Source organism: Pipistrellus kuhlii, unplaced genomic scaffold, assembly GCF_014108245.1.
Source record: "Pipistrellus kuhlii isolate mPipKuh1 unplaced genomic scaffold, mPipKuh1.p scaffold_m20_p_38, whole genome shotgun sequence".
In the NCBI taxonomy this organism is placed as follows: Eukaryota; Metazoa; Chordata; class Mammalia; order Chiroptera; family Vespertilionidae; genus Pipistrellus; species Pipistrellus kuhlii.
The window spans coordinates 4,275,288-4,299,784 of NW_023425538.1; the positions used below are offsets into that span (position 1 = coordinate 4,275,288).

The 24,497-nt window shown below is 38.9% G+C and overlaps 1 protein-coding gene across 1 annotated transcript in view; it reads left to right on the forward strand.

Moving 5' to 3' along the window:
• ZNF527 (zinc finger protein 527) overlaps positions 1–20,580 on the forward strand; it is a 70,041-nt gene extending 49,461 nt beyond the window's left edge. The window contains exon 4 of the mRNA XM_045570932.1: positions 18,765–20,580. Within this exon, the coding sequence (XP_045426888.1) occupies positions 18,765–20,242 (1,478 nt within the window). The 3' untranslated portion in view covers positions 20,243–20,580. The remainder of the gene's footprint in view (positions 1–18,764) is intronic.
• The last annotated feature ends 3,917 nt before the right edge of the window (positions 20,581–24,497 follow it).

The following is a 24,497-nucleotide window of genomic DNA, read 5'->3' on the forward strand; positions in this document are numbered from 1 at the left end:
TCAGCGCAAACACGCGGATTCAAAGGACCTCTTCACTTCACTATGGAAAGGTCAGATTTCGCCTGGAATAAGGTGAGATCTCTGGTCCTGGCAGGAGATAGAAACTCTTGCTTTGTAGGAGCTGGAGGACCAGGAAAATCTATGCCTAGAAAAATCCATGGCTGTTGGAGCTGGCGTGATCGTGAATGTGAAAGTCTAAGCAGTCTGCTTAGACTCACTCACAGAACCACTACTTGGGCTTTTTCCTCTTCTGATTACTAAGCCCAATACATAGGATAAACCCAGGTGAGGACTACAGGGGAAAGTTGGTTTTTCTGGAACCTGGGAATTGGAGTGGGGAGTTACCATCAGAGAGCCAACTCTGAGGCAGCTCACCCACACAAACCGGTATTGAATGCCACGGGAATAAGGCTAGAGAGGCCAGAGAGACTGGGAAGTCAATGCAGAAACAGTGCCACCCAGGGGCTGTATCACAAATTGACTCTTGTTTAATAAAAAATTAAGTAATATGAGAAATTAAGACACCGCCTGCTTAAAAATCAGGACTGGCTTACAACACTGTGGAGAAGTGATATGCAGGGAACTGCAATACTGTCTGGACTGGGAAACAGGTGTGCCAAACAGAGCAATAGAAGAATTGAATGACCTTCACTACTGCACATTTTATTTATTTATTTGTTATTATAATTTTTAATTTCTTTATTGATTAAGGTATCACATATTTGTCCTCATCTCCCCCCCCATTTCCACACATGCCCCCACCCCCCTGTTGTCCTTGACCACTGGTTAGGCTCATATGTATACACACAAGTCTTTTGGTTGATCTCTCCCCTTTTTTCCCACTGTCCCCTACTCTCCCTCTGAGGTACAACAGTCTGATCCATGCCTCCTTGTCTTGTTCATCAGTCTATGTTGTTCATCATTTCCCCTAGATGAGTGAGATCATGTCCTACTAGAAATACACTTATAAGAACCAAAAATGAGACAAGCAATAATGGCTATGCTGAAAGGCAAATGAATCAGTCTGTAGAGAGTTTCTTTCTGGGCCAGCAGTTCTTTTGAGACCCATTTTCAATGCCAGTTACTTATGTGTACATGCCAGCAATAATATTTCAGTTCTGGATGGTGGACAAATGATGGTAATGCAGGTCCTAAATAACCTGCAGTGATGCGGTTGCTGACTGCTAGTATGGCAAGGCGATGTCAGCATCTTCCATCTCTGGACTGCTTCTCTTCGGTTTTCATGGCTAGAGTGGCCCTGTCAATTCCTCTCTGTTGCTGGAATCCACATGGTCTTGGAGTTGTTTTCTGAAAATATACAAATATATTCTCGACCAAGTTAATAAAGGAATATTTTCTATATTCCTTTTTCATTTTTTTCCCAAATGATTTTCCTCTGGCTTGTTTTGACACTCATTATATTCCACAAATGAGTGAGATCATGTGATATCTTTCTCTGCCTGGATTATGTCACTAAGCATAATGTTCTCCATCTCCATCCATGTATGTTGTTCATGGGTGTCTTGTTGTTTGCAATGCAATTATATCCTAAAGTACAAATTTTCTAGATGTAAATTACAGGATATTTTTCCTTACATGATATTCTTCCATTATCCCCCCTTTTTATTTAAATATTAGGAGGCTTTTGAAAATTTTATAATGTAGTCTTGATAGCTTTTAAATTTTAATTTTTTGCACTATACTATGACTGATTTAGGTTCATTACATGTTATGCAATTTTTTTTTGTTTTTTATTTTTTTATTATTTTATTTTATTTTTTTAAACATTTATTTATTTATTTTTACATATTTTATTGATTTTCCCCCCTCCCTCTCTTCCACACATCCCCTCCCTCCCCCGAGCTTTATGTCCATTGGTTGTACTTATATGCATGTATACAAGTCCTTCAGTTGATCTATTATCTTCCCCAGTTCCTCCTCCCCTCCCCGCTGAAATTTGACAATCTGCTTGTTGCTTTACTGTCTCTGTATCTATCTTTTGGTTCATCAGTTTATAATGATCTTTATTATCCACAAATGAGTGAGGTCATGTGGTGTTTCTCTTTCATTGATTGGCTTATTTCACTCAGCATGATGTTCTCCAATTTATCCAGGTTGCTGCAAATGATGAGAATTCCTTCTTTTTTATGGCAGCATAGTATTCCATTGTGTAGATGTACCATAGTTTTTGGATCCAATCATCTGCTGACAGGCACCTAGGCTGTTTCCAAATTCTGGCTATTGTAGATTGTGCTGCTATGAACATAGGGGTGCATATATCCTTTCTGATTGGTGTTTCTAGTTTCTTGGGATATATTCCTAGGAGTGGGATTACTGGATCAAATGGGAGTTCCATTTTCAGTTTTTTGAGGAAATTCCACACTGTTCTCCACAGTGGTTGCACCAGTCTGCATTCCCACCAGCAGTGCACGAGGGTTCCTTTTTCTCCGCAACCTCGCCAACACTTGTCGTTTGTTGATTTATTGATGTTGGCCATTCTGACAGGTGTGAGATTGTACCGCATTGTTGTTTTGATTTGCATCTCTCGGATAATTAGTGACTTTGAGCATGTTTTCATGTGCCTTTTGGCCTTCCTTCTGTCTTCTTTTGAAAATATTCTATTTAGATCCATTGCCCATTTCTTAATTGGATCATTCACCTTCCTTTTATCTAGTTGTATCAGCTGTCTGTAGAAGGTGGAGATTAAACCTTTATCAGTGGTGTTATTAGCAAATATGTTCTCCCACACAGTGGGCTTTCTTGTTGTTTTGTTGATGGTTTCTTTTGCTGTAAAAAAGCTTTTTATTTTGATGTAGTCCCATTTGTTTATTTTCTCTTTAGCTTCCATTGCCCTAAGGGCAGTATCAGTGAAGAAGTTCTTCTGGCATACGTCTGAGATTTTGCTGCCTGTGGATGCTTCTAGTATTTTTATGGTTTCCCGTCTGATGTTTAAGTCCTGCATCCATTTTGAGTTTATTTTTGTGTATGGTGTAAGTTGGTGATCTAGTTTCATTCTTTTGCATGTGTCTGCCCAATTTTCCCAACACAATTTATTGAAGAAACTGTCTTGACTCCATTGTATATTCATGCCTCCTTTGTCAAATATTAATTGAGCATAGTGATTTGGGTTGATATCTGGGTTCTCAATTCTATTCCATTGATCTATATGTCTGTTCTTGTGCCAGTACCAGGCTGTTTTGAGAACAGTGGCTTTGTAATACAGTTTGAAGTCTGGTAATGAGATCCCTCCTACTTTACTCTTCTTTCTCAGGATTGCTGTGGCTATTCGAGGTCTTTTATTGTTCCAAATGAACTTTTGGAGAGTTCTTTCTAGGTCAGTGAAATATGCCATTGGTATTTTAATGGGGAGTGCATTGAACCTATAGATTGCTTTAGGAAGTATGGACATTTTGATGATGTTGATTCTACCAATCCATGAACATGGTACGTTCTTCCATCTCCTTACATCTTCCTCTATCTCTTTTTTTCAGTGTCGTGTAGTTTTCTGCATATAGGTCCTTTACTTCCTTAGTTAAATTTATTTCTAGGTATCTTAATTTTTTTGGTGCGATGGTAAATGGAATTGCTTTTTTAGTCTCTGTTTCTGTAGTTTCACTGTTGGTGTATAGAAATGCCATGGATTTCTTGGCATTAATTTTGTATCCTGCTACATTGCCAAATTCATTTATTAAGTCAATTAGTTTTTTAATGGAGTCTTTTGGTTTTTTTATGTACAATATCATGTCATCTGCAAATAAGGATAACTTTACTTCTTCTTTTCCAATTTGGATGCCTTTTATTTCCTCCTCTTGTCTAATTGCAATGGCTAGTACTTCCAGTACTATGTCAAACAGGAGTGGCGAGAGTGGGCATCCCTGTCTTCTTCCTGTTCTTAGAGGGAATGGTTTTAGTTTTTGCCCATTGAGTATAATGTTGGCCGTGGGTTTATCATATGTGGCTTTTATTATTTTGAGGTATGATCCTTGTACTCCCACCTTGTTAAGAGTTTTTATCAGGAAAGGGTGTTGGATTTTATCAAATGCTTTTTCTGCATCAATTGATATGACTATATGATTTTTATCTTTCAATTTGTTTATGTGATGTATCACATTTATTGATTTGCGGATATTGTACCATCCTTGCATTCCTGGAATAAATCCTACTTGGTCATGGTGTATGATCTTTGTGATGTTCTTCTGGAGATGATTTGCTAGAATTTTGTTGAGGATTTTGGCATCTATGTTCATGCGGGATATTGGCCTGTAATTCTCTTTCTTTGAGTTGTCTTTATCTGGTTTTGGTATTAGGGTGATGCTGGCTTCATAGGAGTTTGGAAGTGTTCCTTCCTCTTGGATTTTTTGGAATAGTCTGAGGAGGATAGGTTTTAGTTCTTCCTTGAATGTTTGGTAAAACTCTCCTGTGAACCCATCTGGCCCTGGGCTTTTGTTTGCTGGAGGCTTTTTGATGACTGTTTCAATTTCTTCCCAAGACACTGGTCTATTGAGATTTTTAGATTCTTCCTGATTGAGTTTTGGCAGTTTGTATTTTTCTAGGAATATGTCCATTTCCTCAAGGTTGTTCAGTTTGTTGGCATAGAGTTGTTCGTAGTATTTTGTAACAATCTGTTGTATTTCGGTGGGGTCTGTTGTTATTTCACCTCTTTCATTTCTGATTTTGTTTATTTGGGTCCTCTCTCTTTGTTTCTTGGTTAGCCTGGCTAGAGGTCCATCTATCTTGTTTATTCTTTCAAAGAACCAGCTCTTGGTTTTGTTGATCTTATGTATTGTTTTTTTTTGGTCTCTATGTCGTTTATCTGTGCTCTGATTTTTGTTATTTCCTTCTTTCTGCTTACACTGGGCTTTTCTTGTTGCTCCTTTTCTAACTCTTTGAGTTGTAGAGTTAGATTATCTGTTACCCTTTTTTCTAGTTTTTTGCAATAGGCTTGTAAGAATATGAACTTCCCTCTCAAAACTGCTTTTGCTGTGTCCCATAGATTTTGGATTGTTGTGTTTTCATTGTCATTTGTTTCCAGGATGTTTTTAATTTCTTCCTTGATTTCTCTGGTAACCCAATCCTTGTTTAATAGCATGCTGTTTAGTCTCCATGTGTTTGATTTCTTTGGATTATTTTTATTGTAGTTAATTTCCAGTTTTATGCCATTATGGTCTGAGAAGATACTTGATATGATTTCTATCTTCTTGAATTTGAAGAGACTTTGCCTATGTCCCAAAATGTGGTCTATCTTTGTGAATGTCCCATTTGCACTTGAGAAGAATGTATATTCTGTGGCTTTGGGGTGCAGTGTTCTGATGATGTCAATTAATTCCATCTGGTCTAGTGAGTCATTTAGGATTGATATTTCTTTGCTGATTTTTTGTTTAGATGATTTGTCGAAGGGTGACATTGGGGTATTAAAATCTCCTACTATGATTGTATTGCTATTAATCTCTCTCTTAATGTCCTCCAGCAGTTTTTTAATGTATTTGGTTGCTCCTGTATTAGGTGCATATATATTTACCAGGGTTATTTCTTCTTGTTGGATTGTTCCCTTTAGTATTATGAAGTGGCCTTCATTATCTCTTATTATGTCCTTCACTCTGAGATCTAATTTATCAGATATAAGTATTGCTACCCCAGCTTTTTTTTCATTTCCATTTGCCTGGAAAACTTTTTTTCATCCCTTCACCCTCAGTCTGTGTGCATCTCTTTTTCTGAGGTGGGTTTCTTGTAGACAACAGATGTATGGGTCTTGTTTTCATATCCAATCTGTCACCCTATGTCTTTTGATTGGAGCATTTAATCCATTTACATTCAAGGTTATTATTGATAGGTACTCATTTGATGCCATTTTTATTCTATACCCGTGTTCCTTCTTCACTTCTTATTTCTTTATTTTTACAGTAGACCCTTTAGCATTTCTTGCATTGCTGGTTTGGTGGAGATAAATTCCTTCAGTCTTTTTTTGTCTGTGAAACTCCTGATTTCCCCTTCAATTTTGATTGATAGCCTTGCTGGGTACAGTATTCTTGGATTCAGACCCTTACTTTGCATGACTTTGTATATTTCATCCCATTCCCTTCTGGCTTGATAAGTTTCTGTTGAGAAATCAGTTGCTAGTCTGATGGGGGTTCCTTTATATGTAACTTTCTGTCTCTCTCTGGCTGCTTTTAAGATTCTTACTTTGTCGATGTTGTTTGCCAATTTAATTATGTGCCTTGGAGACTGTCTTCTGGGATTCATTTTGCTTGGGACTCTGCGAGCATCTTGGATTTGTGTGATTTTTCTTCTTCTCTATTTCAGGAAAGTTTTCTGTCATTATTTCTTGAAATACTTTTTCCATGTCTACCTCAGTTTTCTTTCCTTCTGGAACCCCTATTATTCGAATATTATTTTGTTTTGTATTATCCCAAAGCTCCCGTAGGCTCTCCTCCTGCTTTTTAATCTTTTTTTTCTAGAAGTTGCTCTACTTGGGTATTTTTTTCCATCTTATCTTCTAGCTCACTGATGCGGTCCTCTGCTTCATCTAGTCTACTCTTGATGCTTTCTATTGAGTTCTTCATGGTAGTGATGTCATTTTTCATTTCTTCTTGGTTCTTCTTCAGTTCCTCATGGCTCTTCTTCAGTTCCTCATGGTTCTTCCTCATTTCTTCTTGGCTATTGTCAAATTTCTCTTCCATTCTTTTTAGCCATCCTATGATCATTACACTGAATTCTTGCTCTGGTAGGCTGCTTGCCTCTGACTCGTTTACTTCCTTTTCTGGTGATGCCTGCTTTTCTTTCACGTGCGGACTATGTTTTTGTCTCCCCATGGCCTCTCCTTTCAGGATGTCTGGTTATGTGGTGTTCCTTCTCCTGCGTTGATTTAAAGGTACAAAATACAACAATACCAGGTATAATACAAGAGGCACTTAACCGGAATGTATTTACAATATTAATAACCTCTAATAAAGGTGACCACTAGAGAAAGGCAACTTAGGGGTTAGGAGAGATGGAAGAAAGGTAAAAATAAAATAAAGAGAAATTTAAAAAAAAATTAAAATTAAAATTAAAAAAAATTAAGTAAATAAATAAAGAGGGATAAAGAGATAGAAAAAGAAGAAAAAAAGTAATGAGTAAATAAAGTTGGAAAACAGGGGAAAAAAAGAGAGAGAGAGAGAGAGAGAGAGAGAGAGAGAGAGAGAGAGAGAGAGAGAGAAGAAGCAAACTAAAAGAGAAATGGGAAACAAACTATATATATGTGGAGAAAATTGCCATAGAACAACCTCTGAACCCAGCCAATGCCAATAACAATACTTGGAGATTAATACAAACTACAATATCCACTATTATTAAGTAAGACTATGATATACAGAAGTAAAAGAAACAAACAAAAACAGGGGATTTAAAAAAAATACAAAGCAACAATAACAATACAGGAATAAGCATAACAATTTCACTAAAAAGCATAAAAATTCACAATAATCAACCTTCACACAAACAATGCAAAAAGGATAGAGGGGAGAACAGTTTTTTTTTTTTGTTTGTTTTTTTAACTAGATAATATAGTGCAGAGATTGGTATTTATACACTTGGATCAGGGGTTGGAACTTAGGTCTATAAGTATAATGAGAGCTTTAGCAGGGGGTATACAGAAAGAGTAGAGGAAAAACTAAAGCTGGAAAGGGATAGGATAAACTGTAGACTAAACGGTAAAGTGTAGTAAGAGAGTGATGGTGTAAAGGTTCAATTGAGATAGGGTTGAATGATGCTATAGTAGAGATTAAAATAGAATGAAGGTTACTCCCAATGTAAAATAAAGAAAAAATAAAATGATACTGGAGAAGAAAGAAAAAAAAAAAGAAAAAAAGAAAAAAAAAGAAACAAAAATTGCAAAATAGCAGTAGTAATAATGATGATAGAGATTGAAAAATGTAATAATTGAAAAGGTAATATCAAGTAAGGAAAAAAGAAAAAACAATTATTTCTTAAGTAAAAGATATGAAAAATGAAAATTAAATAGAAGATGTAAAAAATGAAAATAAAATAAAAAATAGTAAAATTAGCATAAAAATGTCCAGTAGTGGTCATTCACTTCCTCAGTTAATGTATTTGGCACTCCTGATTTTCGGACCAGACAGTCTTGCAGTTCCCAGCATTCCACTGCACCTCAGTTTTGTAAGGTAATCCTTAATTTTAAGTAGGCTATATCTTAGTTATTAGTGTCCATTTATTTTTGATTAATTAAAAGAAAAAAGAAAAGAAAAAAAAAAGGGCAGTTTGTAATTCAGCTCTTAGGTGTCAGTGTTTCCGGTTTGACCTCCCTGTCTTTTTGGTTGCTCTGGCCTTGTTTCTCTATGGCTCTAGCTGGCAGGGTGCCAGCTGGCTCCCAGACTATCTCTTCTGGCTCCGATCCCTTGTTTCCAGGAAGGCAATTTCCCCCTGCAATTTCCAGGATATGCCCAACTGGGCAGTCCTTCCCTAGTATTCCGAAGCTAGGGGGTGAAGGGGATCAGGCACCAAGGTGTCCAGATGTTCCGCCCTTGGTGGGACAGCCACGATTCTTAACACTCTGTCCCGTGTCCCCTGGCGTTTTTTTTAAAAAAATCCCGCTTCTGGGGAAGCTTACATCAAACCCATCACTAGGTGTCGCTGCAGCCTTCTTTGGGCTCACCTCAGCGGGCACTCCCCCCTACAGTGGAGGCGGGGCCTTGCCGGAGCTCCGGCTATGGCTGCCTGCACCGCAGGACCAGGAACCCTTAGGCTATCCCCGCAAACTCTGACCTTTCCGTGGGTGACCGAAGAGCTCCCTTGAATCCACGTGTCTGCGCCGATTCGGGCTTCTCAGCTGCTTGATGGACCTCTCCGCTGGGGTTTTCCAGGCCTCAGAGAAGCTACTCCTTTCCTGGTAAGGTGGCGGAGCCCCTGAGCCGCAGCCCTCAGCTCGCCGCGGCAGTGCTGGCCACCCGGCCAGGAAATCCTGTCCAGCGGACAGCTCCCTACCCTTCCTTGAGAACTCCGCTGCCCCTCAGCTGCCAGTCAACATTCCCTGAGCTGCTCAGATGCTACTTTTGTCTGTTCTGGGACCAGAGTCAGAACAAGTCCGACTGTTCAGTCGCCATCTTCAAGCTCCGCCCCCTATGTAATGCAATTTTATCATGAGATGAACTACCAATAAAAATTTTAGTTAACACTTTAGAAACTGCTTTTTGTCTAGTACAATTATTTTTTCTAGAATATTCGCTTATTTCAATTAGCCAATTTAAATTATCCCCAAAACTTGTCTGTTATTTTACTCTTTAATTTAATACTCTTAAAAACCATCTTATTTTACCTTGTAAATATTAGTGGAAAGGATTATTTGCCTTTTTGGGTAGGCCCTGAGCATTCCTGGTGGTAGGCTGGATTTAGATATCAAAAACCCACTTCTCCACACCATGGGTACAAGACAATTCAAACAAGTCTTGTTGTAGTGAGAGGGTAGCTGCTGTTGGCCAAGTCTCTGTCTGTTACCTGGGTCCTGATTTAAGCTGGGAATGGGAAGTAAAGCAGCCATGGGGGCAGGAGACTTCCCTCAAAAGGTGTGAGGGTTCAGGCCACTGCAAAGTTGGGGGGGGGGGTGTGAGGTACCCTACCCTAAGTTCTCTCCTGATGGCCCCTCTTCGACTGTGCCTGTCTTAGGTTGTTCCTTCCCTGAGGAATCTTACCCATCTCTGGCTAACCAACCATCCTTCAGGGCCAAGCAGGGTGTTGTGAGGTTCCGTTTTGTCTCCTTGGTAGCCTATGACCCCATGGCCTCGACACCCAGCTCCTGCCTTGGGATACCCTTGCCTGCTGGTGGGGCCTCAGCACTGATCACATATCTTGGTGAACCTCGGGTTTCTTCTCCAGGGAGGGCCCCCTCCCCCCCAACTCTATGCATGAGTTTCATGCTCCAGTTTAATTATAATGTGCCTGGTGTCAGTCTTTTAGGGTTCATTTTGCTGGGGACTCTGTGAGTTTCTTGGATTTTTCTTCCCTATATTGGGGAAAGTTTTCTGTCATTATTTCTTCAAATAGGTTTTTTTATTTCTTGTTCAGTTTCCTCTCCTTCTGTAACCCCTTTATACAGATATTGTTTTGTTTTGTGTTGTCCCAAAGTTCCCTTATGCTCTCCTCCTGCTTTTTAATTTTTTTTTCTAGAAGCTGCTTTACTTGGTTATTTTTTTCCATCTTGTCTTCTATAATAGATCACTGATGTGGTGCTCTGCTTCTTCTAGTCTTCTCTTGATGCTTTCTATTGAGTTCTTTACAGCAGCGATGTCAGTTTTCATTTCTTCTTGGTTCTTCTTCATTTCCTCTTGTTTCTTACTCATGTTGTCAAATTTGTCTTCCATTCTTTGTAGCCATCTTATGATCATTATTCTGAATTCTTGCTCTGGTAGGTTGCTTGCCTCTAACTCATTTACTTCCTTTTCTGGTGATGCCTGGTTTTCTTTCATATGTGGGCTGTTTCTTTGTCTCTCCATGGTCTCTCTTCTCTAGATGTCTGGTTATGTACCAGTTCTCTCTCACCTGCCTTGATTTAAGGAACAAAATATAACACAACCAGGTACAACACACAAGGCACTGAACAGAAATGTATTCACCATATTAATAACCTCCAATAAAGATGACCACTAGAGAAAGGCAAATTAGGGGACAAGAAAGAAGAGTAAAAAGCAAGAAAAAAAACAAGTGTCAAAATGAAATTGGGGGGAAAAAAAGTGAGAAAAGCCTAAGAGTAAGAGAGAAAAGGGAAACCAGCTACATATATATATATATATATATATATATATATATATATATATATATATATATATGAAAAACTCCAATAAAACAATCACTGTTCCCAGCAAACTCCAGCAACAAATACCTGGAGATTACTACAAACTACAACACCAACTAATATTAAACAAGGCAAGGGAAAACAGAAGTAAATAAAATAAAATAAAAGCAAAGCAAGCAAAAACAAAACAAAACATAAACAAAAATAAGGAAAACGATGTCACTAAAAAGCATAAAAATAGCTAGTACTTTCAGTACTATGTCAAAGAGGAGTGGCGATAGTGGGCATCCCTGTCTTGTTCCTGTTCTTAGAGGGAATTGTTTTAGTTTTTGCCCATTGAGTATGATGTTGGCTGTGGGTTTATCATATATAGCTTTTATTACGTTGAGGTATAATCCTTGTACTCCCACCTTGTTAAGAGATTTTATCAGGAAAGGGTGTTGGATTTTATCAAATGCTTTTTCTGCATCAATTGATATGACTCTATGATTTTTATCTTTCAATTTGTTTATGTGATGTATCACGTTTATTGATTTGTGGATATTGTCTCATTCTTGCATTCCTGGAATAAATCCTACTTGGTCATGGTGTATGATCTTTGTGATGATCTGCTGGAGCCGATATGCTAGAATTTTGTTGAGGATTTTGGCATTTATGTTCATGAGGGATATTGGCCTGTAATTCTCTTTCATTGAGTTGTCTTCATCTGGTTTTGGTATTAGGGTGATGCTGGCTTCATAGAAGGAGTTTGGGAGTGTTCCTTCCTCTTGAATTTTTTGGAATAATCTGAGGAGGATAGGTTTTAGTTCTTCCTTGAAAGTTTGGTAAAACTCTCCTGTGAAGCCATCTGGCCCTGGGTATTTGTATGCTGGAAGCTTTTTGATGACTGTTTCAATTTCTTCCCAAGACACTGGTCTATTGAGATTTTTAGATTCTTCATGACTGAGTTTGGAAGGTTGTATTTTTTTAGGAATATGTCCATTTCCTCCAGGTTGTTCAGTTTGTTGGAATAGAGTTGTTCATGGTATTTTGTAACAATCCTTTGTATTTCAGCAGGGTCTGTTGTTATTTCACCTCTTTCATTTCTGATTTTCTTTATTTGAGTACTCTATCTTTGTTTCTTTGTTAAGAGGTTCATCTATTTTGTTTATCTTTTCAAAGAACCAGCTTTTGGTTTCGTTGATCTTATGTATTGTTTCTTTGTTCTCTATGTCATTTATCTCCGCTCTGATTTTTGTTATTTCCTTTCTTCTGCATACACTGGGCTTTTCTTGTTACTCTTTTTCTAACTCTTTGAGTTGTAGAGTTAGATAATTTGTTACCATTTTTTCTTGTTTTTTGCAATAGGCTTGTAGGGATATGAACTTCCCTCTCAAAACTGCATTTGCTGTGTCCCATAGATTTTGGATTGTTGTGTTTTCATTGTCATTTGTTGCCAGGATGTTTTTAATTTCTTCCTTGATTTCTATGGTAACCTAGTCCTTGTTTAATAACATGCTGTTCAGTCTCCATGTGTTTGATTTCTTTGGATTATTTTTATTGTATTGATTTTCAATTTTATGCCAAGATGATCTGGTAAGATGCTTGATATGATTTCTATCTTCTTGAATTTGAAGAGACTTTGCCTATGTCCCAAAATGTGGTCTATCTTTGTGAATGTCCCATTTGCACTTGAGAAGAATGCATATTCTGTGGCTTTGGGTGGAATGTTCTGAAGATGTTGATTAATTCTACCTGGTCTAGTGAGTCATTTAGGATTGATATTTCTTTGCTGATTTTTTTTGTTTAGATGATTTGTTGAAGGGTGACAGTAAGGTATTAAAATCTCCTACTATGATTGTATTGCTATTAGTCTCTCCCTTAATGTCCTCCAGTAGTTTTTTATTTTTTTAATTTATTTGGGTGCTCCCGTATTGGGTGCATATATATTTACCAAGGTTATTTCTTCTTGTTGGATTGCTCCTTTTAGTATTATGAAGTGGCTTTCATTATCTCTTGTTATGTCCTTCACTCTGAGATCTAATTTGTCAGATATAAATATTGCTACCCCAGCTTTTTTTTCATTTCCGTTCACCTGGAAAACTTTTTTCCATCCCTTCACCCTCAGTCTGTGTGCATCTTTTTTTCTGAGTTGGGTTTCTTCTAGACAACAGATGTATGGGTCTTGTTTTCTTATCCAATCTGTTACCCTATGTCTTTTGATTGGAGCATTTAATCCATTTACATTTAAGGTTATCATTGATAGGTACTCATTTGACACCATTTTTATTCTATACACCTGTGTTCCTTCTTTGCTTTCTATTTCTTTAATTTAACAGACTCTTTATCATTTCTTGCATTTCTGGTTTGGTGGAGATAAATTCTTTCAGTCTTTTTTTGTCTATGAAGCTCCTGATTTCCCCTTAAATTTTGATTGATAGCCTTGCTTGGTACAGCATTCTTGGATTCAGACCCTTCTTTTGCATGACTTTGTATATTTCATCCCATTCCCTTCTGGCCTGATAAGTTTCTGTTGAGAAATCAGTTTCTAATCTGATGTGGGTTCCTTTGTATGTAACTTTCTGTCTTTCTCTGGCTGCTTTAAGATTCTTACTTTGTCATTGGTGTTTGCCAATTTAATCATAATGTGCCTTGGTGACGGTCTTCTGGGATTCATTTTGCTGGGGACTCTGCGAGCATCTTGGATTTGTGTGGGTTTTTTCTTCTCTATCTCAGGAAAGTTTTTTGTCATTATTTCTTGAAATACTTTTTCCATGTCTACCTCAGTTTTCTTTCCTTCTGGAACCCTTATTATTTGAATATTGTTTTGTTTTGTATTGTCCCAAAGCTCCCGTAGGCTCTCCTCCTGCTTTTTAATTTTTTTTTCTAGAAGCTGCTCTAATTGGGTATATTTTTCCATTTTGTCTTCTTGCTCACTGATACGGTCCTCTGCTTCTTCTATTCTACTCTTGATGCTTTCTATTGAGTTCTTCATGGTAGTGATGTCATTTTTTATTTCTTCTTATTTCATCTTCATTTCCTCTTGGTTCTTCTTCAATTCCTCATGGTTCTTCATTTCTTCTTGGTTATTGTCAAATTTCTCTTCCATTCTTTTTAGCCATCTTATGATCATTACTTTGAATTCCTGCTCTGGTAGGTTGCTTGCCTCTAACTCGTTTATTTCCTTTTCTGGTGATGCCTGGTTTTCTTTCATGTGCGAGCTTTTTCTTTGTCTGCCCATGGTCTCTCTTTTCAGGATGTCTTGTTATGTGGTTATCTTTCTCCGGCGTTGATTTAAAGGCACAAAATACAACACTACCCGGTAAAACACAAAAAGCACTGAAGAAGAATGTATTTGCGATATTAATAAGCTCTACTAAAGGTGATCACTAGAGAGAGGCAAATTAGGGGATAGGAGAGAAAGAAGAAAGGTAAAATAATAATAATAATCATAATGATAATAATAATAATAATAAAATATAAAAAGGAGTGATAAATAAAGAGATAGAAAAAGAAAAAACAAGTAATGTCGAAATGAAGTTGGGAAACTGGGAGAAGCAAGAGAGAGAGAGAGAGAGAGAGAGGGAGAGAGAGAGAGGGAGAGAGAGAGAGAGAGAGAGAGAGAGAGAGAGAGAGAGAAGCTGACTAAGAGAGAAAGGGGAAACAAACTATAAATATATGTGGAGAAAATTCCCATAGAACAACCATTAATCCTAGCAAATGCTAGCAATAATACTTGGAGATTAATACAAACTACAATATCCACTATTATTAAGCAAGGCTACGATAAACAGAAGTAAAAAACAAACAAAAACAAAGGAATTTAAAAAATACTAAGCAACAATAACAACAGAAGAATAAGCCTAACAATTTCACTAAAAATCATAAAAATTCACTGTAATCAATATTCTCATAAACAACAACAAAAGGGTAGAGAGTAGAACAATTTTTTTTGGTTTTTTTTTTTAACTAGTTAATATAGTGAAGAGAGTGGTATTTATACACTTGGAGCAGGGGGTTGGAAATTAGGTCTATAAGTATGGTAAGAATTTTAGCAGGGGATATACAGAAAGAATAGGAAACAACTAAAGCTGGAAAGAGATAAGATGAACAGGAGACGAAAAGGGTAAAGGTTAGCAAGAGAGTGATATCCTAAAGGTCGAGTTGAGATAGGATTGAATGATGCTATAGTAGAGATTAAAATTGAATGAAGACTAATCCCAAGGTAAAATAGAGAAAGTAAAATGGTTCTGAAGAAAAGAAAGAAAGAAGAAAAAGGAAACAGAAAAATACAAAATAGCAGTAGTAATAATGATGATTGAAAATTGAAAAGTGTAATAATTGAAAAGGTACAATCAAGTAAGGAAAAAAGGAAAAACAATTCGTTTCTTAAGTAAAAGATGTAAAAAATGAAAATAAAATAAAGAATAAAAAGATTAGCATAAAAATGTCCAGTAGTGGTCATTCACTTCCTCTGTTATTCTATTTGGCATGTCTGATTCTCAGTCCTGACAGTATTACAATTCCCAGCGTTCCACTGTATATCAGTTTTGTAAGCTAGTCCTTAATTTTAAGTAGGCTATATCTTAGTTAATTATGTTCATTTATTTTTGATTAATTAAAAGTAATAAAAAATAAAAATTTTAAAAAAAGAAAGGAAAAAAGGGGAACCAAAAAAAAAGTCAGTTTGTAATTCAGCCCCTAGGTGGCATTGTTTCTGGTTTAACTTCCCAGTCTTTTTGGTTGCTCTAGCCTTCTTTCTTTATGGCTCTATGGTTTGTCCCAGTAGGCTGCCAGGGTGCCGACTGACCCCCAGACTGTCCTTTCTCACTCTGATCCCCTGTTTCCAGGAAGGCAATTTCCCCCTGCAGTCTCCCAGGATATGCCAAACTGGGCAGTACTTCCCTAGTACTCAGAAGCAAGGGGGTGAAGGGGATCAGGTGCAGGATGTGTCTGTGCCTTGGCAGGATGGTCCCAATTCTTAACAATTTGCCCCGCGTTCCTTGGTGTTTTTTAAAAAGACCGATTTTGGGGAAGATCTCGCCAAACCAAGTGCTGGGTCCACCAGTGTGCGACTCCCTCTGTAGCCGCTGTCTCCTTCGGCACTGCTCCGGGCGTGGGGCCGCGTGGGGCCAGGGTCTTCCAAGGCACAGGGCCGCTGGTGTTTCAAGGCCTTGTAGGGCTAGGGTAGCTCATGGCGCGAGGCGCTGGGGCACAGAGCCCATGGGGTGTTCCATGGGTTCAGTTGCCGCCTGTGCCGCAGTGACCCAGAACCCTCATGTTTTCCCCGCAAACTCTGACCTTTCCGTGAGTGACTAAAGAACTCCCTTGAATCCACGTGTTTGCACCAATTGGGGTGTCACAGCTGCTGGATGGTCTCCTCTGTTGTGGGTTTTCCAGGCCTCAGAGAAGGTCCTCCTTTCCTGGTAAGATGGCGCAGCCTTCCCTCTGAGCCCGTAGCCTTTATTGTTCTTTTTTAATCTCTTTTTTACTCTTATTAAAGAATAACCTTCAACATTTCATGTAGTACGTGTTTGGTGGTGATGAACTCCTTCAGCTTTTTCTTGTCTGTGAAGCTCTTTATCTGACTTTCGATTCTAAGTGAGAGTTCTGCTGGGTAGAGTCCTTTGAAGTTCTCATTAAGTTCCTTGAGCATCCTTATTACCATTGTTTTGAACTCTATCTGGTAGTTTTCTTGCTTCCATTTCATTTACGTTTTTTTCTGGAGATTTCTCCTGTTCTTTCATTTGTTATATGTTTATGCCTTCATTTAGGCTGTTTCCCTGTGTTTGTTTCTGTGTATTCGATAGATATGTCTCCTGGACTTGGTAAAGTCACCTTATGTAGTTATCCTATAGGGCTCAGTGGATAAGCCTCCTCAGTCACCTGAGCTGGGTACTCCAGATGCTTCCCTGTGTGAGCTGTGTGCACTGTTCTATTGTAGTTGAGCCTTGACTTATGTTGGTGTCCCTGGGAGGGATTGACCCCCAGGCCAATCAATTGCAAGGATCAGCTGAAGAGCTGCTGTTCAAGAGCCAACCCTATGGAGCAAGACTTTTTTCATTGAGGGCTTTGGTGATCACCAAGTCCACCCATTGAGTGTGTCACCTGTGGAGATGGTAGGATTGTAATCTGCTGTGGTCGAGGTGCACTAACTAGCCTTTCAGAAGGTGCAAAGTTAGCTTCTGCCTGTGCCCTGCCTGGAGCCACCCAGCATCAGCCAGCCAGCATGAGCTACAAATCAATCTTCATATGTCTGCTACATGTGTATGTGTTGAGCTTGGAGGTGCCCAGAAGAGGCAAAGCTGTGAACCAGGGCGGGCTGCCACTAGTGCCAGGCCTGGGGTCACTTATTGAGCAGTATAGGGCATGCTGATGCCTGCTGCTGCTTGCTTTAAGGGATGTTAGGAAAGTCTGAAGCATGAGACAAGAGAAGCCAGTTGTATGGAAAGCCACTGGAAACAGCTTAGATGGGCCTGCAAATAGGGAGGGATAGGGTCTCAGGAAATCACCAGGGCAGGACAAAAAATATGAGTCAGCATAATGGAGATTCAGATATGGTTCAGCCTGTCAGCTCTGTCACAGGGAAGGCTCAGCAAAGGAATACTGGCCTCTCCTCCAGTACTTCTGTTTGGGAAAAAAGCTGCTCCTCCAGCTCTTGTCTTGATTCCAGATAAGTTTGTTCCTCCCTGAATATCCCAGATTCTTTTCAAGCTGCTACCTCAGTGCTGGAGCTCAAAGTGAGGGAGTTTAAGTCCAGTGAATGGGCCCCTTTAAGAGCTCTACCTTGGCCCTGCCAGCTTGGCTTGTTGACCTATGAACCAGGAGGTCATGGTTCGATTTCCAATCAGGGCACAATCTTAAGTTATGGGCTCAATCCCCAGTAGGAGACATGCAGGAGGCATGCAGGAGGAAGTTGATCAATAATTCTCTCTAATTATTAATGTTCCTCTCTCTCTCTCTCTCTCTCTCTCTCTCTCTCTCTCTCTCTCTCTCTCTCTCTCTCTCTCTCCCCCTTCCTCTCTGAAATCAATAAAAAATATATATTTTAAAAAACATCTCTGCCTGTGATTCCTACAGCTTCTATGTTACTCAGTCACAATCCCCACTGGTTTTACAGTTAGAAGTTGTGGAGACTTCTCTTCCTGGCACTGGTATCTTGGGCTGGGGAGCTGTTATGTGGCAAAACCCCTCACTCCTCAGGGAAACCTCCTCTCCAAAAGTATTCCTCCCAATTTTAAACCACCACACATGGGTGTGGTACCAACTGGTTCCTCAATTCCACCCCACATCTCTGCACCTCCTACCATCTTGATGTTGCTTCTTTAATTCTCTAGTTATAGGACTTCTGTTAAGCTAGATTTCAGGTGATTCTGAATGATGGTTATTTTATATTTTTAGTTGTAAATTTTGATGTGGTTGTGGGAGGTGGCAAGTACTGCATTTACCTATGTGGCCCTCTTGACTGAAAGTCTTAAATAGACTTTCTCAATACCATTATATGTTCTGATCTTATTTATCAGATATTAAGTGAACATAATGGCATGGGTTTATTTCTGATCTTTCTATTCTATTTCATTGATCTGTATGTCTGTTTTTATGCCAGTACCATGCTGTTTTGATTGCTCTGGCCTTGTAGATATCAGGTATCAGATAACTCCAAATTCGTTCTTCTTTTTCAAGACTATTCATTGTCTTTTGTGGTTCCATGTAAATTTTGTGACTATTTGTTCTAATTTTGAGAATTAAGCCCTTGGCACTTTGATAAGAATTATATTGAATATGCAGATTAATTTGAGTAGTATGGACATTTTAATCAAGTTAATTCTCCCAATCCATTAACAAAGTATATGCTTCCTTTTATATTGCATATCCTAATTTGGAGATATCAGAACCATGTGCTTTCTTTCCTCATCCCCCCAATTCTTCAATTTCTTCTATAATATTTTACTTTCCCCTTGCAATGGATAAAAGATAAATTTGATTTCTTTATATTTTTCAGACTGGTATGAAATTAAGGAATTATCTCCAAAATGGTACATTGATGATGAAGAGGAAATATCTCAGAGCATAGTAATGGAAAGACTAATAAGACATGATATTGGATGCTCCAGTTTCAGAAAAACTTGGATATATAAGTGTGAATTTGAGAAGCAGCATGGAAATCAGAAGAGGCATTTCAAGCAAGTGGCAAGTCTTAAGGAAATCTATGTTATGAAAAAAGACAATGACTATAATAATTCTGAAAGAAATGTTATCTTGAAGTCAGTACTTTTAACACATCAGAGAGTTCCCACAGTACAGCCAGTATATAAATTTGATATTTATGATAAAATGTTCCCCCAAAATTCAGTCCCAGTGGAGCATAAAAGACAACATCATGAAAAGGAATTTTTAATAGGTAATAAATATGAAAAATTTAACCACAGTTCATACCTTAGTAAAGACAGAGGAATTCCTCCTGAGGAGAAACCTTATGAAAGTAATGATTTTTCAAATCTCTTAAATTTCCACTCATTACTTACTCAACATCAAACAACACATTTTGGAAAATTACCCAATGAATGTGGTGACGCCTTTAGTGGTTACTCATTCTATACTCAACCTCAGATAATTCACAGTGCAGAGAAACCACATGCATGCAATGGCTTTGGAAAAGCCTTTAACCACGACTTCTTTCTCGGTGAACATCAGAGAACTCATATTGGAGAGAAAGCATATGAATGTAAGGAATGTAACAAAACCTTTAGACAGAGTGCACATCTTGCTCAACATCAGAGAATCCACACTGGAGAAAAACCCTTTACATGCAATGATTGTGGAAAAGCCTTTAGCCGTTTTGCCTTCCTTGTTGAACATCAAAGAATTCACACAGGAGAGAAACCATATGAATGTAAGGAATGTAACAAAGCCTTCAGACAGAGTGCACACCTTAATCAACATCAGAGAATTCACACTGGAGATAAACCCTATGAATGTAATCAGTGTGGAAAAGCCTTCAGCAGACGCATAGCCCTTACACTGCATCAAAGAATTCATACAGGAGAGAAACCCTTTAAATGTAATGAATGTGGGAAGAACTTTGGCTATCGCTCACACCTTAATCAACATCATAGAATTCATACTGGAGAGAAGCCCTATGAGTGCATCAAATGTGGGAAGTTTTTCCGAACTGATTCACAACTTAATCGACATCATAGAATTCATACTGGAGAGAGACCTTTTGAATGCAGTAAATGTGGGAAAACCTTTAGTGATGCTTTAGTTCTAATTCATCATAAGAGAAGTCATGCAGGAGAGAAACCCTATAAATGTAACAAATGTGGGAAGGCCTTCAGTTGTGGCTCATACCTTAATCAACATCAGAGAGTTCATACTGGGGAGAAACCCTATGAATGCAACAAATGTGGGAAAGCTTTCCATCAGATCTTGTCCCTTAGGCTACACGAGAGGATTCATATTGGAAAAAAAAACCTATAACTGTTAATGAATGTGGGAATGATTTTAGCTGTGCCTCAGCCCTTAAACAGCATTAGTAAATTCATAATTAAACTCTCTAATTATAACAAGTACTAGAGGCCTGGTACATGAATTCATGCACCATGGGTCCCTCTGCCAGGCCTGTGGGATTGTGCTGAAACCAGCCCTCTGATATCCCCCTAGGGGTCCTGGATTGTGAGAGGGTGCAGGCCAAGCCAAGGGTCCTCACTGGTGCCCTATCAGGGCTGAGAGGGATGTGGGAGGTTGGCTAGCCAGGGCAAGACTGAGAGGACTCCAGGGCATGTCTGACCCATCTCACTCAGTCTGAATTGGACAGACCCCAGCAGCAAGCTAACCTACTGGTTGGAGCTTCTTCCCCTTGATGGTCAGTGCACATCATCATGATTGGTTGGTTGCCTGCCCCCTGGTGGCCAGTTCATGTCATAGCGAGTGGTTGAGTGGCCTTAGCATATCATTAGCATACTAGAGGCCCCGTGCATGAAATTTGTGCACAGGGAGTGTGTTGAGGGGTATCCCTCAGCCCAGCCTGCACCCTCTCTTATCTGGGACCCCTCAAGAGATGTCCAACTGCCTGTTCACCCCATAACCAATCCCTGCCAGCCTGATCACCCACTAACCACTCCCATGCCAGCCTAATTGATGCCTAACTGCTCCCCTGCTGGCTCAGTTGTCCCTAACTTCCCTCTCCTATAGGTCTATTCGCCCCCAACTGCTGTCCCCTTCTGGCCCAGGTAACCTCTTAACTGCCCTCCCTTGCCAGCCAGGTCACCCCTACCTCACTCCCCCTGCAAGCCTGGTTCCCCCAACTTCCCTCCTCTGCATGCCTGCCCCCCCTCCCAACTGCTTTCTCCTACAGGCCTGTTCCCTTCCAACTGCCCTCCCTTGCAGGCCTGGTCCCCTTCCCCCCCCCCCGCACCAACTGCCCTCCCAGCAATCTAGGATGCAAAGCCTTCCTGCCCAGATCCCACTCCACTCTGAGGAGCAATCTGGGACACCAAGCCTTCCCCCATTCTTCTCAGCCTTCCCTCCACTCTCCTGGTTGCTGGGGTGACCCAACCAGGATGCCAAGCCTTCCCCCCTCCCTGCAGGCTCTGTGGCTCTGGCCCACACTGCCATTTTGGCCCATCAATTTGCATATTCCCTCCTTATTGGCTGTGGGCATGGCCATTTTATCACAAAGTGATGGTTAATTTGCATGTTACTCTTGTATTATATAGGATCATGCTTTGATTGGTTGAATGGCTGATCATGACCAGACATGTAGCATATTAGGCTTTTATTATATATGATAAGAGAACATTTAGTCACCACTCAGTCCTTATTAAATAAATATCAGTAAATTATTTAGTTAGTAATTCTATGAATGTAGTACCTATGGAAAAGCTTTCAGCTCATGAGCATTCTTTATTTGATATAGCCTGAGTAGTAGATATCTGTTTCTTTGTGATATGTTACTATGCCTTCTTTGAGACTTTCCTCCCCATAAATGTATATGATTCTGGTGCAATTATTAATCAGTGAGAGCTGTGAATTGGTCATAGGCTGACCAGTTATTTTCCTCAACCTAGCAATTAAGGGATTGGAAAATAGCCCTATCTGGATCAATAGAGCCAGAGGATAAGTATTATTATGGGAAGTAAGAGAAGTTTCAAAGTTTCAAGGATTTAGTAAGGTTAACTCATCAGCAGTTTTTTTTTTTAATTGTTTTGTTTTTGCCATTACATGAAAGATTTTCCAAGACAAACAACACAGAGGAAAATGGAGGTGAGAGACAGAAATGTGATGACATTGTTTGATCTTTTGGATCCAGTCATGTCTGAAATCTACACCATCTTTTACTTTTTCATTTTTGTGATCCAATAAATTTCTTTCCTTTTTCAGTTAATTTGAATTGGATTTCTCTCTCTTGAAATTAAGAGTCCTGACTCATATATGTATGTTTGCTACATATGTAAGAAAGCCTTAATTAATATATATATATATATATATAATTGTCTATATATATATATATATATATATATACACACACACACACACACACACACACACACACATTTCAGAGAAACGGAGAGAGAAAGATAAAAACATCAATGATGAGAGGGAATCATTGATCAGTTGCCTCCTGCATGCCCTCTACTGGAGATCAAACTTGTAACCTGGGCATGTACTCTGACTGGGAATCAAACTGTGACCTCCTGGTTCATAGATTAATGTTTAACCACTGAGCCACACTGGCTGGGGTTGATTTTTTATAGGGCATAATTATTTATTCTAAGGAGAAACTCTGTTATAACAAACATATCAAAGTTAAATACACAGCAGTTATAAAACTGAGAGAATTACTTCATTTTATTGATAAAATTAATTTTGTATTCTGTTTCATAATAGGCATGATTTTTTTTTTTTACCATTACATTGTGTTTATTTTTATATTTATAGGCAAAGGACTATAACAGGATACTTCTTAGTTAAATCTATTTATAAGGATGTAGAATTACTTAGGGCAAAGCTAATGCAAGGAACACAATGTCGATGCACACAACAACATGGAAAATTTCATTATGCTAAATGAAAGAAAAATGCAAAGATTGCTTGCACTATGGTTTTATTTAGGTGAAATTATAGAAAAGACAAAAAATTCACCTAATGACACTCTTTAATAGGCTTTTGTATAAGGAATTAAAATCACTTGTGACAGTGACTTACCATAGGCCTTCAAAGGAAGAATGACTAGCTAAGAGAATAATGGTTCCATTGGTTTAAAGAATGGCTCTTCAGCTTATAGAAATTGTTTGATTTTCTGTTCTCAGTGTGTGTTTAAACCTATTTTGTGATAGAATATAATAAAACAGAATTGCAAATGAAGTCTTTTATGAGTGGGTTGTAAACTTCGATTAAGAAATTTATAGATATCTCAAGATATCTATAAATATCTTAGAACTCAAGATATCAGATAAAGAAAGATGGCGACTACCAGGACGGAACTGAGAGAGAAGTGAGTAAGTGTATGAAAGGAGTGTGTGTGGAAGTGCATGGGGTGTGAGTGAGTGAGGGAAAGTTAAATCACGCAGGAGCTGGACAACAGCCTCCCCTGGACAAGGAGAGACTATCACTGCTGCCAGCACTCCCTGGATGGTGGGACTCCAGCACAGAGCCCACGCCATCTTGAACGGCCTTTTTTAGAAACTCACCAACAAGATAGGCCTTGGAGCTTCCCTGTGACCCAGCACACACTCTAGCCAGTGTCCTGTGACCTCAGCTGCAGACCCGAGGACACTGGGATCTTGATCTCCAAAGACACACTATTCCGCAACTTGGCTGACTCTTAGACACCACAGTTGTGCCTCTCAAGCTCACAGGCCTACACCAAGAGAACCCAAATAGCTCAAATAGGGAGCTACACTAGATTAACAAACACAGGAAAACTGAGAAATTGCAATAGTAGCACCATCCCCCAAGAAATCTGGCAGCAAAGCAAGTGGATTTATAATTAAAGCATTACAGGAAAACATGGGAAGACAAAAAAAGTAATCCCCAAAGGAAAGAAAAAGAGGAATCACCAGAAAGGGAGTTAAATGAATTCGAGGCTAGTAGCTTATCAGAGACAGAATTCAGAGTAATGGTTATAAGGATGTTTGAACGGCTAGAGGACAACACAACTCAATGACATATACAACTCAAGGAGAATTACAAGGAGCTGAATGAGAATGTCACCAACATGAAAAGAAACCAAGAGGAGATGAAGAATGACATGACTGCAATAAAAAACACAATGGAAGGCTTAAAGAGTAGACTAGAAGAGGCTGAATACCGCATCAGCGAAGTAGATGACAAAGTAGTAAAAAACACAGAAACACAGCAGCAACTGGAAAGAAGACTTAAAAAGCAAGAGGAGAGCCCAAGTGAGCTGTGGGACAACACAAAACGAAACAACATTAGAATAATAGAGATAAAAGAAGAAGAGGAAGAGAAGGGAGGAATAGAGAACATCCTGGAAGATATAATGACAGAAAACTTCCCTGATATTGGCAAGAAAAAATTCTATCCAAGTCCAAGAAGTACATAGAGTCCCAAACAAGTTGAATCCCAAAAGACTGACACTAAGACACATCATAATTACATAGGCGAACACCAATGACAAAGCAAGAATCCTAAAGGCTTCAAGAGAGAGACAGAAAGTTATGTACAAGGGATCTACTATTAGAATATCAACTGATTTCTCAACAGAAACATA